Here is a 13204-nt window from a genome sequence, read left to right on the forward strand (position 1 = left end):
GTAACAACAAGTCTCACAATGGAAACGTTACTAATGCCCACTCAAGCAAATCGATGAACAGGACGACAGAGCTACAGTGCTGGTCCTTCCGCACAACCCCGGCTGTGTCATTTTCTCTCTGGCTCTGGGGATGGCTCCCACCTTCCCAAGCAGCACAGGAGCTACAAGTTGTTCTGAACTGGGTCCAGTTCAGGAAAGCAGGAGTGACATAAACGCATACAGGGAGGGTTTACACACACCGCACTAGGGTAGATCTCATCACTCGGGGAGGGTTTACACACAACACACCAGGGTAGATCTCATCACTCGGAACTGAAGCGAACGCTCAAAGGACCTCACCACTGAAAAATGGCATCTGAAATACAGTTTTAGAACACGGAAAAAAAAGGCAGTTTCTTGAACCCTCGAAAGTGATGGAGCGGATTCTCAGAAGTAGAAAACGAGAATGTTTTTCATTCTTCAAATTAGTCAAATGTCCACTGGTCAAAAATTCATTCTTAGAATGGTGATAAATGCTTAATTTGTAGGGGTCGTTAAAGTTTCACTGGATGACTAAACTCTATAGCCCAGGTTCAGAGCCCCCGAGACTGAGAAGGGCGCTCACTGACTGGCAGAATGTGGACTGAACCCTTCAGCTTCCTTCCAAAAATGGTGGGGTCAGATGGCAGTTGCCACCCAAGGGTCCCTGGAGTATTTGCCACTCAGACAGAAGATAGTGCAGCTGCCGGGAAAGGAGAAAGGGTTTTCTCAACCTCTGGTCCTTCCTGGAACAATGCCCAGGAGAGGGTGGACCCTCCCCTGCCCACACAAGCCAGGTGCCAGCCACAACAGCACCACAGGAAAAGACAGAAAACAGACGTTACCTTCTGTGGGTGACAAACACATTGTTTACATGGCCCAGTCCATTGCAGCCGGGCAAGGGACAGTGTGGAAGCTCTTGCTTGTTCAGTTTCCAGGAGAGGGGGGGTCCGTTGAGGGGATTCTCCTTCTGCCTCTTGGCAGCCAGGGGACAGCCAGAAGCCGTGCGGTGGGATGTGTATTTGCCTGATATGTGACCTTGGCCGTCACACCCCACGACAGGACATCTAGAGAGACACAGCAGAGACATGATCAGCTGGGAGAAACTGCATCACTCACATGACCGGCAGTAACTGAGAAAATACAAAGGTGGTGGTGGTGGTCTCTACAATACCAGGGGTAAGCAGTGAAATATGAGTTTCAGAAAACGCCTTACAAAGCAGCACTGTGTTAGCAACAATCATGGCCCACAGGCTAGGAGCTAAGGAATTTTCATCTATTGTTTCATGCAATCTATTGAGGCAAAAGAAATGCGATTATACCATTATAAGTGGGGGAAACGAAACTTAGAGAACTTAGGTAACTTTTCATTTGTTTTACAAGAAATGAAGTCCGGCTGATGTCAAAGTTTCCAGCCACACTTTTTAGCTCCAGAAACACTTCTGTACAGAGCATTGCGTTGCCTCTGAACCTACAGCAGAGGTACGAAATCCCGGCTCTTTCTCCTAATTTACACAGAAAACCACTCAGAGAAGGAAGTTTGCTTCCAAATGTTTAAATATTGTATGTAGAAGTGTTGTAAAGCAAGCGATTTAAATTTAATTTTCTACATATAAATCTACATAAACAACCACAGACTTGGGAGAGTCTATCTCGGAGACAATTTTATTTCGAATGCACTATATATATAAATTAAAGTAGCAGCTGCAAATGCTGTTAAATTTGTCACTTTGAAACACTTCTGTTCATGTTATTGTCCTTAAAATAACTGGGAAACACTTTCTCCCTTTCTTTTTTCCCTGTTGCATAATCAAAAAGAACTGTATTCCCTTGGCTAGGAATGGGAAAATTTTCTTGTACCTACAAAATTCCCAACCGCTGCCTGAAGGTCCTTGTGTTCAGAGGGTTCACCACCCTGACACAGGGCAATTTCTAATCAGTGGCAACCCAACCTACCCCTCCCCTTGACCAGAGGGCCTCAGTCTTACTTGAGTTCAGAGTCTTCTTTTTCCTCCTTCATGGGAGTCATTTTGACGCCACCTTTCCTGGCCCGAGGACAGCCGGACAAACTGAAAGAAAAACCCAACGAAGAGCAAATCACAATTGTGTGGTCCCACTGGCCGTCCCCTGATGCTGAGCCCCAGAATCAGCTCCTTCTGGGGACCCGTGCCTCAGGACAACGGGCAGGGCCTGGGCCTTGGTGCGGCTGGCCGGCTCCATCCCTGGAATCCCATTTGGTCCCCCAAGGGTCAGTGCCGGAGTGACCCTGAGCATCTCCAGGTGTGGCCTCCAGAGCAGAACCCAAAGGCCGAGCTGGAATCAGGCTCCCGCTCACCTTCGGTGGGAGGCGTAGTTCCCGGTCACATGCCCAGAGCCATCACAGCCGGGGGTGGGACACCTGCAAGACAGGGGGACGGGTCACCTGGGCTGGCTGAGCAGAGTAGGGAGTCAGGGATGCTCAAACAGGGGCCAACGGAATGATCTGCTTTTCTGTGGGACTCATTTTTTGGCAGAAACATAGTCATTTTTTAAGAATCGATTTTTAAAGAAAATGTACGATATGTAATTACTGCAAAAAGCTCAGTAGAGGGGCCGGAGCAATAGCACAGCGGGGAGGGCGTTTGCCTTGCAGGCAGCAGGCCCGGGTTCAATTCCCAGCATCCCAGATGGTCCCCTGGGCACTGCCAGGAGTAATTTTGGAGTGTAGGGCCAGGAATAACCCCTGAGCATCGCCGGGTGTGACCCAAAAAGAAAAAAAAAAAGCTCAATAGAAAAGGCCTTAATTGGATGCCTTCATTCCCTCCATCCTGCTCATACATTTTCTTTTTTCTTTCTTTCTTTCTTTCTTTCTTTCTTTCTTTCTTTCTTTCTTTCTTTCTTTCTTTCTTTCTTTCTCTTTCTCCTTCCTTCCTTCCTTCCTTCCTTCCTTCCTTCCTTCCTTCCTTCCTTCCTTCTTTCTTTCTTTCTTTCTTTCTTTTTCTCCTTATTCCCTCCCTCCCTCCCTCCCTTCCTCTTTTTTCACTGTGTTGAAAATAAAAAAAATACTGGGGCTGGAGCAATAGCACAGCCGATCACCCATCTTTGGCACCCCATGGGTTCTCTTGAGCATGACCAGGAGTGATTGCTAAGTGCAGAGTCAGGAGTAAACCCTGAGCACCTCCAGGTGTGGCACACCCCCTAAAAGAGAGAAATTAAAAATACTAGCATTTACATAATAAATATTTCTAAGCAACGTGAGTTACAGCGCTGTCAGCCACAGTATTCCAGACCTACGATGTTCGACCGCATCCCATGTGAGAGTCAGTCTCCCTAGGCCCAGTTCCTCCTCTGCCTGAGTGTGCTCTACCTCACGGGCGTGTGTGAAAATGCAGAGACTGTCTTTGGGGTTTATTTTATTTATTTATTTATTTTGGGGTCACACCCGGCGATGCACAGGGCTTACTCCTGGCTCCACACTCAGAGGTTACTCCTGGCGGTGCTCAGGGGACCCTATGGGATGCTGGGAATCGAACCCGGGTCGGCCGCGTGCAAGGCAAACGCCCTCCCCGCTGTGCTATCTCTCCAGCCCCTGTCTGTGGGGTTTAGAGCTCCGCTGACGCTAGTGGCTTTGCTCCGTACAGGCTTCTCACATCTAGACTCTGATGCGTTTGGGGCGCTGGATCCTTGCTTTTCTTGTGACCTCCGGGAGGTCTTGTCTTACTCCCCCGCTATGTCTCTCTCCTTAAAAAAAAACTTGATTTCGATAGGAAACCGAAATTTATAACCCATACCTTATATCTGGGCTATGCAAAATTCTTGTCTCACCTTAAGTAAAAACAATTTTCTAGCTTGTTTTTGTGAATTACTTATTTTCTTTGAAATGCTTCACTGCTACAATAACATAAACAGGAGATCAATGAAATACATCTTTTCTTCTCCAGTGCTGAAATATTATCTGCCTAAAACTTAATTATCAATAACATTGTAAATCATACTTATTTAATGAAAAACACAAAATTTCTAAAAAATAAAAAGAAAAAAAGACTTATTCATAATAAACTATTTTATTGATATAATTCAAAAAAGAAAGTTCTACATTTTTGATGAAACAAATGCTGACTATTGCAATAGAACTTTTTAATATATGTTTTCTTTCAGTAGATTGTCAACCGTTTCTAAAATTTTTTAAATAAAATACTTAAGAACACTGATAATTATTATGAAGACATGGCAATATAGAATTTAGAATATAGAATTTAGAGCAGCTAAGTAAATCTTATTAAATATTGAATAAATATTAGTTGGTAAAGTATGTCAAATTTCTCTGTTTTCAACACACTAATTATTAATTTTTACCTGGCATCTCAAATTTCTGAATAGAAAAAGACAGCAGTAACTTTCAGGACAATAATTTTCAGAATCCACACTAGTATAACCAATTGACTTTATTTACACTTTGAAAATGAGAAAAGATGTATGCTTCACACTTACTGTTTTCTATTTTAATATTACACCTTTCATAAGCTACTTTTTAGATAAAATATAAGCAAATTAGAAAATGGAAACATTGACAAAATATTAAGAAAAATATGATATTTACCTGTGATTTAATCATATGTTGATTCTATTATTTACACAAGCAGTTTAACACTAGATTTAGCAGTACACATTTCCTTTAAGATCATTTTAAAGCAAATTTAATTAAGTTTTGGATCCCACCTAGCATTAAACTGCCAGTTTCTTGGGAGATGCCCTTCCCACCGATATAATAGAGAAAATTAAATTAGTAAGTAAAAGTTAATAAATATGTAGCTTTGAGATTCCATCATTGAGGTTGAAATGAACCAAAATTGTCTCTAGAACCCCAGAGAAATCATTTGATACAAAAGGCCCATAAATAAAATGTCATGAACTTTTCTTAAAATAGATGATAAAATGCTTTGCCACACCCTCAGATGTCTGATTTAGTACATAAATTCTGAAAGCGAATGGGAAAACTATGTCAGTTTAACTATGACATAATTTGCTTCAAAAATAGTTGTAAAGTACAAGTACAACTCCCCCCCCCCCCCCCACACACACCCAAAGAAAGTAGATTAAAGTAAGAGAATTTAAGTGATTTGGTCTTGGTTCATTAAAACTTTTGGGTGAGAGGAAGTGTTGGTTATGGCCAGGGCAGGCATGGTTTACAACTCTTGAGTGGCTACACTGGCCCTGAAAGACGAGAGCCGTACCACAGCGGAAGAAGGTGTGGAGGACACATTTCCAACACTTACTTAAGCTCCTGGGAATTAGCAGCCATGAGGGATTTAAGAGTCTTATCCGCCAAAGGACATCCAGAAACACTAGAAAAGAATGAGAAAAAAAAATTAACAAGCAACAACATGTGATACTGACGTACAAGTCTGACTCAAATGGTATCCTGAGTGTCTGAACCTCAATTCGGTGTACTGGTTTCTTGGGGTTAGGAACAGAATGACTGGCTTTGATCAGGCTTTGCTGTTCTAAGCAGTCTGGTGTGTTATCAAAAGGAGAGTTTTGAAAGTGAGCTTCCTTGGCTCTAGAAGTCGATGACACAATGAATGCTGGCGACTGCATCACCAAGGGATGATGGCTTAAATGTTCTAAGACAGGCCTCGGTGATGGCTCAAAGGCTGGAATGTAGGCTTTGCACGTGCAAGTCCTGAGTTTGACCCCAGCATAGGCTGACCCTGGTGGGCCCTTGTGCTGCATGGCCACATAAACAGGCCTGACCGCTGAATCATGGGGCCCAGAATCCAGGGCTTGAGCACCATCGGGACAGGACAGAAAACACCAGTGGGCAGTACCCCACCCACACCCACATTTTATACCAGCACCCAGGTAGAAGGCAATTGTCTCTAGAACCCCAAAGTAGTCATTTGATACAAAATGCCCATAAATAAAATGTCATGAAATTTTCTTAAATTAGATGATAAAATGCTTTGTCTCAGTGAAGAGGTGAGTGGAAGGATTAAATACAGCCTCCTTGAACTGTTTAGTGTTCCAAAAATTTTGATTTGCTCTTCAGTATGGGGGTGTTCCATCTCCAATTGTGAGTTGTGGGAGTACTGTTTTATTTCCCTTGGGTCAGTCTGAAAGCTAGCAGAGATAAGATCCTGGAGTATACTCCAAGGTTTGTTTGTGACCAATACTACAATGTAAAAACAAAGCCACCAGTTATTGGTCAATAATCATAATTTTCTAGAGCACGTAAGTGAAAAGATTGAAGACCGAAGCTCTTGTTTTTGAAAAGCAAAACCAAACATGTAGCTACCTACTCACTCTTTATATCCAGGTATTGAAACTCTAGTAATATGGAAGAATTAATTAGAATGAGACATCAGACAGAGACTGTACATGAGTCATCATTACCTGCGATGGGACGCGTAGTTCCCTGTCACGTGACCACTTCCATCACATCCTGGTGTAGGGCATCTGGGTCGAAAAGCAAATCATTAGAGTCAAGTATATTTTGTGAGTTTATTTGCTCTGTTTACTAAGTAGCTTCTGTTTCTCAAGATAAATTATACAGATGGTAGTGAGTTACGGATGTATGTTATGTAAGAGCTAGCACACTAGCTACAAGAAAACTGGCACCATCTTAAGGATCTGCTTCCAGCATACCATCCAAATTTCCGATTTAATGACTGTTGAAAGTGATGCAAAAATATATGTATAACTGATATTATGATTAAACAATGCATGTTATTTTCAATTCTTTGAAAAATGCACATGTGATACTGTGATAAGAAGCAGATATCACAAACCTGTTATTAATAATTAAAGTGATGTTACAAATATGTGCACCAACAATATAAAGAATTTTATGATGTTTTTAAAGAGAAAGACAAGAAATCCTTCTTAAACATTTTAAAGACTTTCTGAAAAAGAGAAAATCTTTGAAAAGATTTGAAATCTTAGAAGACTGAAATGTAAACTGACATTTTATATGGGAAGAAATAGACAGCTTGGTTAAAAAAACACGTGATCTATTTCATCCAAAGCCCACAAAAATTTAAGCCTAACAGAACATGTAAAATACTTTTATAAGGGAAACTATAAATCACTACTAAAATAAATATGGGAAGACACAAGGAAATGGAAACACATTTCCTGTTTGTGTATCAGAAGGATTAATATTGAAAAAATGGCACTCATACCCAAGGTGATATAAAGATTTAATTTTGTCTCCCCATAAAAATACCCAAGACCTTTTAAAAAAGAAAAACATTAACCAAATGCTGCCTAGATTTATAAATTTATGTGGCGTAATAGTGAAAACAATCATGGAAAAAAGATGGGACATTTCTCTTTCCCCAACTTTAACTTATACTGTAAAGCTATTATGATCAAAACAGTATGGTATTAGGATAAAGGCAGATTCTCACACTAGCAGAATGAAATTGAGAGCCCAGTAACGATCTTCAGATATACAAAAAGCTGATCTTTGACAAAGGAGAGGAGAGAAGAGCAAGGAAAAGAAATATCCTCGGTAAATGATGCTGGGTACACTGCTCAGTCACATGTGAAAAGTGATCTCAAACCTCACTCACAAAAATCAATTCAAAATGGATTAATAACCTTGAAATAAGACCCAAGTCCATAAATTATATTGAGGGAAAACATAATCATAATTTTATGACATTAAAATCTAGAGGTAATTCAATGCCAAGTAAATGCAATAGTTCAATGTCATTGGTCAAACAAATGAAGCAAAGATAAACAAATCGTAGCACATCAAATTAAGGTCTTGTAGTACGGAAACAAAAATGATCTGAATAAAAAGACACCCCACATACTGGGAGAGAATATTTTCCCACCCTTCACGTGATTAAGACTTAATATCCCAGATATACAAAGCACTTGTGGAAGTGAACAAAATAATAATCAATCCCCATCAAAAAATGGGCAGAAACTTCTTTAAAGAAGACACAGAGATGGTCAAAACATATAGTATGAAGAAAAACTCGGCATCACCAATCATCTGGGAAACGTGAATCAGAACAACAATGAGTTATTATTTTGTACCAGTGAGACTGGAACACATTAAAAAATAGCAATTATAAGAGGGATGTGGGGTGAAAAGAAGCCTCATCTACTGCTGGTGGGAATATCAAATGGTTCAACTCTTTAGGAGAGCAATAAGGACACCTTTCAAAAATATTAAGAATTAAACTTCTATATGACCCAGCAGTTCCATTTCGTGGCACCCAATCCAAGGACCCCAAAGCTCTATTTAGAAAAGACACTTGCACTCCTATATCTATTGCTGGAGCGATAGCACAGCGGGTAGGGCGTTCGCCTTACAAGCGGCCAACATGGCCGACCTGAGTTCGATTCCTCCGCCCCTCTCGGAGAGCCCGGCAAGCTACCGAGAGTATTCGATATGCCAGACACAGTAACAACAAAGTTTCCAATGGAGACGTTACTGGGCCCTCTCGAGCAAATCGACGATCAATGGGAGGGCACTATTCACATCAGCAAAAAAAACTGGAATCAACTCAAATGTCCAAGAACAGACGACTGGATAAATAAATGATGGCAATATACACAACGGAATACTAGCTGCTACTTGGCCATCGGCAGAGATAAAATCAGGTAAGTTGCCTCTATGTCGATGGAACTGGAGTAAATGAAACCGAGTTGAAGACACCCCGGAGATGAAGATAGCAAAGAAGCACAGTAAGGGAAGAGAAAAATGAACAAAAGCAACAAAATCTGAGAATTGGTCTACCTTGGCGAGGACGGGAGTCGCAAGGGAGAACCTGAGTCAGGACAGATGGGAGCAGATCCTGGAGAAGGCTTTGGTGCTGGCGCGTGGTACACACGAACTCTGTCATCCACAGTGTTGTGGATCACGGAGACCAAAGTAAGACTGAACACCAAACCAAACCAAACCCACAAAGGCAAGTCCTCAAACCCAATAAAGACAACTAATTGTCTTTATTGTTTCTTTGAACTAATAAATTTCAGGCCATGAGCTGAGGTCAAATTCTAAGAATTTTATCTCAGAAACTGGTCACAGTCTGTATACTTAAGAGTGCTTTGGAAGTAAAATAAGAAGAATTATTCTGAAAAACTTCTATAATGATATATTCTTATATATGTAGGCTTCTATAATGATATATTCTTCAGTTTCTCAGTCATCTATTTTCCTCTGCTACTGTTCAAAAGTTAGCCCTTTGGAAAAATAAGAGTCAGCACAGCTTACAGTGGTGTCAATCCATCATGTCACCCATATTTCTGGTTTCTCTTTTGTCCTTTCTAAAGTGAAGGCTTCTCCAAGTCTCAATCATATGATTTACCCATTTAAAGAGTTATTTAGGGATAGCTTTAAAATATTAGAGATTTTAAGTGATATCACTTTGTAAGCATTTTTTGTACTCCTGTAAGGCACATTTCAGTAATTTTCAGGAAATATGAAGACACTGTAAGAGTTGGAACACGTCTCTCCTACAAAGATGTTTAATAGTGTTTTATTTTCAGCACCGGATCCATCAGCAACTTTCATATATGGACAAACATAAAGGGTGGAAGCTACACTTATATTTACCATATAAAGTAGAAAATAACAATAATTAAAATTTGAGCTGAGTTGTCTTACCATGGAGAACAATCTTTCCTCAGAATAGTATACTGGAATATTCAGAACCTGAGAGATGCTTAGGGATTGCCTAGGAATCCTCACATTGGACTTAACTTGCCACTCAGTGTTTAATCTAGCATTACAGTTATTTTAAAAGTCGTTTCTATTTTTTGAATTACTTCTATTAAAAGACCTCGGAAAAGCAAAGAACTGCCAAAGATTTAAAAAAAAAAAACGAGCCAGCTATAAATACTTAGGAAACTTACTTATAAACTGTGTATTTATTTGGCTGCCAACTTTTAATTTCTCAAAAATTTGGTGCTAGAAGGAGGTCATGGAATTAAAAAGATTGGAGGGAGTTAGTGGGAAAAGCTAGTAGCTGACAAATCTTCCAATTAGAGTCTTTCACAATAGCATGTGTCACTACCATTTGCATGGTATATTCTAGAAGGTTTGCAAGTGAAAGTATTCAAATTGGAGAAAGAAAACTAGCTGGTTCCCTCAGCAATGAGAACTCTAAGCACATTTATGTGAATCATAACATAAAATCCTACACAACCTGTTTTTGGTAGGAATTAGGTGTAATTGTTAGAAACATCACTGTCACTGTCGCTGTCCTCCCGTTGTTCAATGATTTGCTCGAGCGGGCCAAGTAACACTGTGAGACTTGTTACTGTGTTTGGCATATCGAACATGTCACGGGGAGCTTGCCAGGCAAATATATTACTAAGACACAGTGAAGCCAAAAAGTAGTTATATTTTTCACCTGTCCTGTAAAATGCGATGGAGAACATGACATTCTAAAAGGTTTAATTTTCAGGGAATTAATTACTGTATTCCAAAAATTATTCAAAATCTGTTAGAATCTCCCCTCTCTGAAGAGAAATCTTCCCTCTTCACACCAAAAAGAAATAACCACTGTAAAATAATCACTTTATTTTTCTATCCAAAATGCTAATGCAGTCTAATTATCAATCTTTTACACTACATTTAGTTTGGAACGGCTCTGATAATGTCCAAAATCTATCTTTAAAGGATAAAAGGAAGCAATTTTTGAAGAAAGTCAAAATAATACGCTGAAAATAAATTCATGAAAGATTAAAAATTGAATATCAGCTTCCTGAGGGAATTGGTACAAGGCCCTTCCAAGATAATTTGGGGAAAGAAACAATGTTGAGTGAAATAGAAATTTCAGAACGTTTGGGGGCATCTGTCACATTACCTCAGCCACAAAAGTCTAGGTAAATATCAAACTCACAAGGGAACACGATATTCGAGCCAGTGGACTAGTAAAGGAATGCAAAATCTAAGATGATTTAAAAATCATTTACAGGTTGAGTCACGGAGCTGAACGGGCCGGGTGTAGGCGGGGGTCTGGGTTCAATCTCTGCCACCACAGGTTCCCCTGAGCACAGAACTGGGAACAGTCGTGAGCGTCATTGGCATTCCCGTCCCCTCTGTCCCCTCTGTCACTTCAGTAGGATAAGTCAGTTCTGGGTTGGCTGGAAATAATTTTACTGGACATCTACTGTGTGCAAGGCCCTCTAGTTGGCAAAGTATTTGAGGCTTAGTCCCTGCTTCTAAGTCAATGAACATGGAACCTGGGGTAAACAAGATGGGGTGGTGAAGAAATGGAACGGAGACAAGAACTAAGAAAGGGGACATCAGTGGCGATGCTGGAGACTCAGAGCCTGTGTCCTGGGGCCAAGGCGGGGGGCACTGCATGTGTGGACACTGGAACTGGGCCTGGGGGATGCCCAGATCAGGGGGGTCTCACGCCAGGAGTTGGGAGGAGGGCGTGGCAACAGGAGGGGGCAAGTGTCAGGATGGGTTCTGAAGTTCTGCCCTCCACATGAGTCTAAGAAGGAGAGATCTGGGGCCAGAGAGACAGTATATCAGGGAGGGTGTTTGCCTTGCACGGGGCCACCCCAGGTTCGATTCCCGGCATCCTATATGGTCCCCGAGCACTGCCAGGAGTAATTCCTGAGTGCAGCGCCAGGAGGAACCCCTGAGCATTGCTGGCGTGACCCCCCAAACAAAACATATAAGCAAACACACAAAAAGAGAAGGGAAGAGCTAACAGGTGAGAGGGGCCATGTGCCGCAAACGGACTGAGGAGGAACAGCACCCTCTGCATCCATCAGGCAGGACCAAGGGGCCAAGACCGGACTTAGGGACATGGGTTCCCGGAGAACTGAAGAATAAAATGGAGAATCCTTGATCTTGGGTTATGAAAGTGCTTAACAAGCAGTTGAGGGAAGGTTGGGTGAGGGGGGTGGAGAGCAGACAGGAGGTGACATAGGGACAGTGGGAGAGGGTCCTGGACGCTGGTGCTGATGAAGGTCACTGTCACAGTCACTGTCCTCCCATTGTTTATTGATTTGCTCCAGCGGGCCCAGTAATGTCTCCATTGTGACAATTGTTCCTGTGTCTGGCATATCGAATACGTCACGGAGAGCTTGCCAGGCTTTGCCGTGTGGGCGAGATACTCTCGGTAGCTTGCCAGGGTCTCTGAGAGGGGCAGAGGAATCGAACTCGGCTTGGCCAGGCTCGGCTGCACACAAGGCAAATGCCCGACCCACTGTGCTATCGCTCCAGCCCTGATGATGGTATAGTAACTTTTTACATCAGTACCAAAAAATCCAAACCTCTCCTTTGTTGGGTCAGGATACTTGATAAATAAGAGGCAATGCCTTTTGGGGACTGGGCAGGTGGGTGTAAGCCAGTCTACAGGGGAGGAAGAGGAGTGCTGTGATTAGTTAGATAGTGTTTAGGGAAAGGCGACACATTAGGATGGAATTTATGTTCCAATTCTGCCTTCCATGGAAGCATCAGAAAACTGCCTTATGCTGCCTTTCATTCTGATTATAATGATCGAGAACCTTGATCCCATTCCAGGTTTCCCAAGTAGCCTTTTTTGGTTTTGGGTCACACCCGGTAGTGTGACCTCTGGATTTACTCCTGGCAGGCCTGGAGACCATATCTTGCTCCTAGCTTTGCCCTTCAAACTCGGGCACATCTTTCTGAGTAAATTCAGATGTGAGTGTGTTCATTTACAATTCCGATCTTCTTGGAGATCTTTTGAGTATCTTGCTGAGCGTGGAGGCTGAGGACTGGCAGGCCCTCTGGTGAGGGCTGAGTGGGGGCGAGCACTGGGCTGTCAGGAGTTGTGGGCACTGGCTTCTGTGGAATTGGCAGGTACCTGCGCCCACAAGGGCTGAAGCGATAGCTCAGCAGGTAGGGCGTTTGCCTTGCACGCAGCTGACCTGGGTTCAATTCCTCCGCCCCTCCCGGAGAGCCCAGCAAGCTACGGAGAGTATCCCGCCCACACGGCAGAGCCTGGCAAGCTGTCCATGACATATTCGATATGCCAAAACACAGTAATGACAAGTCTCACAATGGAGACATTATTGGTGCCCGCTCGAGCAAATCAATGAACAATGGAGGACAGTGCTACAGTGCTAACATAAAATTTAACAGTCTTGCATCCATATTACCTAGTACAGTCTTTTTTTTTTAGAACAAGAAGGCTTGTCTAAGAGAGAAAGACTGGGAAGACACAACAGAGAGGGCGTCATCCTGTGTGTATGAGATGGAGCT

At 42.2% G+C, this 13204-nt stretch overlaps 1 protein-coding gene across 1 annotated transcript in view; it reads right to left on the minus strand.

The window, feature by feature from the left end:
* Nucleotides 1-13204, minus strand: part of ST18 (ST18 C2H2C-type zinc finger transcription factor) — a 128084-nt gene that overhangs the window by 25838 nt on the left and 89042 nt on the right. The window contains exons 13-17 of the mRNA XM_056110497.1: nucleotides 6391-6453; nucleotides 5274-5342; nucleotides 2354-2416; nucleotides 2007-2087; nucleotides 864-1085 (exon numbers count right to left, since the gene is read on the minus strand). Coding sequence (XP_055966472.1) covers nucleotides 864-1085; nucleotides 2007-2087; nucleotides 2354-2416; nucleotides 5274-5342; nucleotides 6391-6453 — 498 coding nt within the window. The remainder of the gene's footprint in view (nucleotides 1-863; nucleotides 1086-2006; nucleotides 2088-2353; nucleotides 2417-5273; nucleotides 5343-6390; nucleotides 6454-13204) is intronic.

Source organism: Sorex fumeus, unplaced genomic scaffold, assembly GCF_029834395.1.
Source record: "Sorex fumeus unplaced genomic scaffold, SorFum_2.1 ptg000002l, whole genome shotgun sequence".
NCBI lineage: Eukaryota > Metazoa > Chordata > Mammalia > Eulipotyphla > Soricidae > Sorex > Sorex fumeus.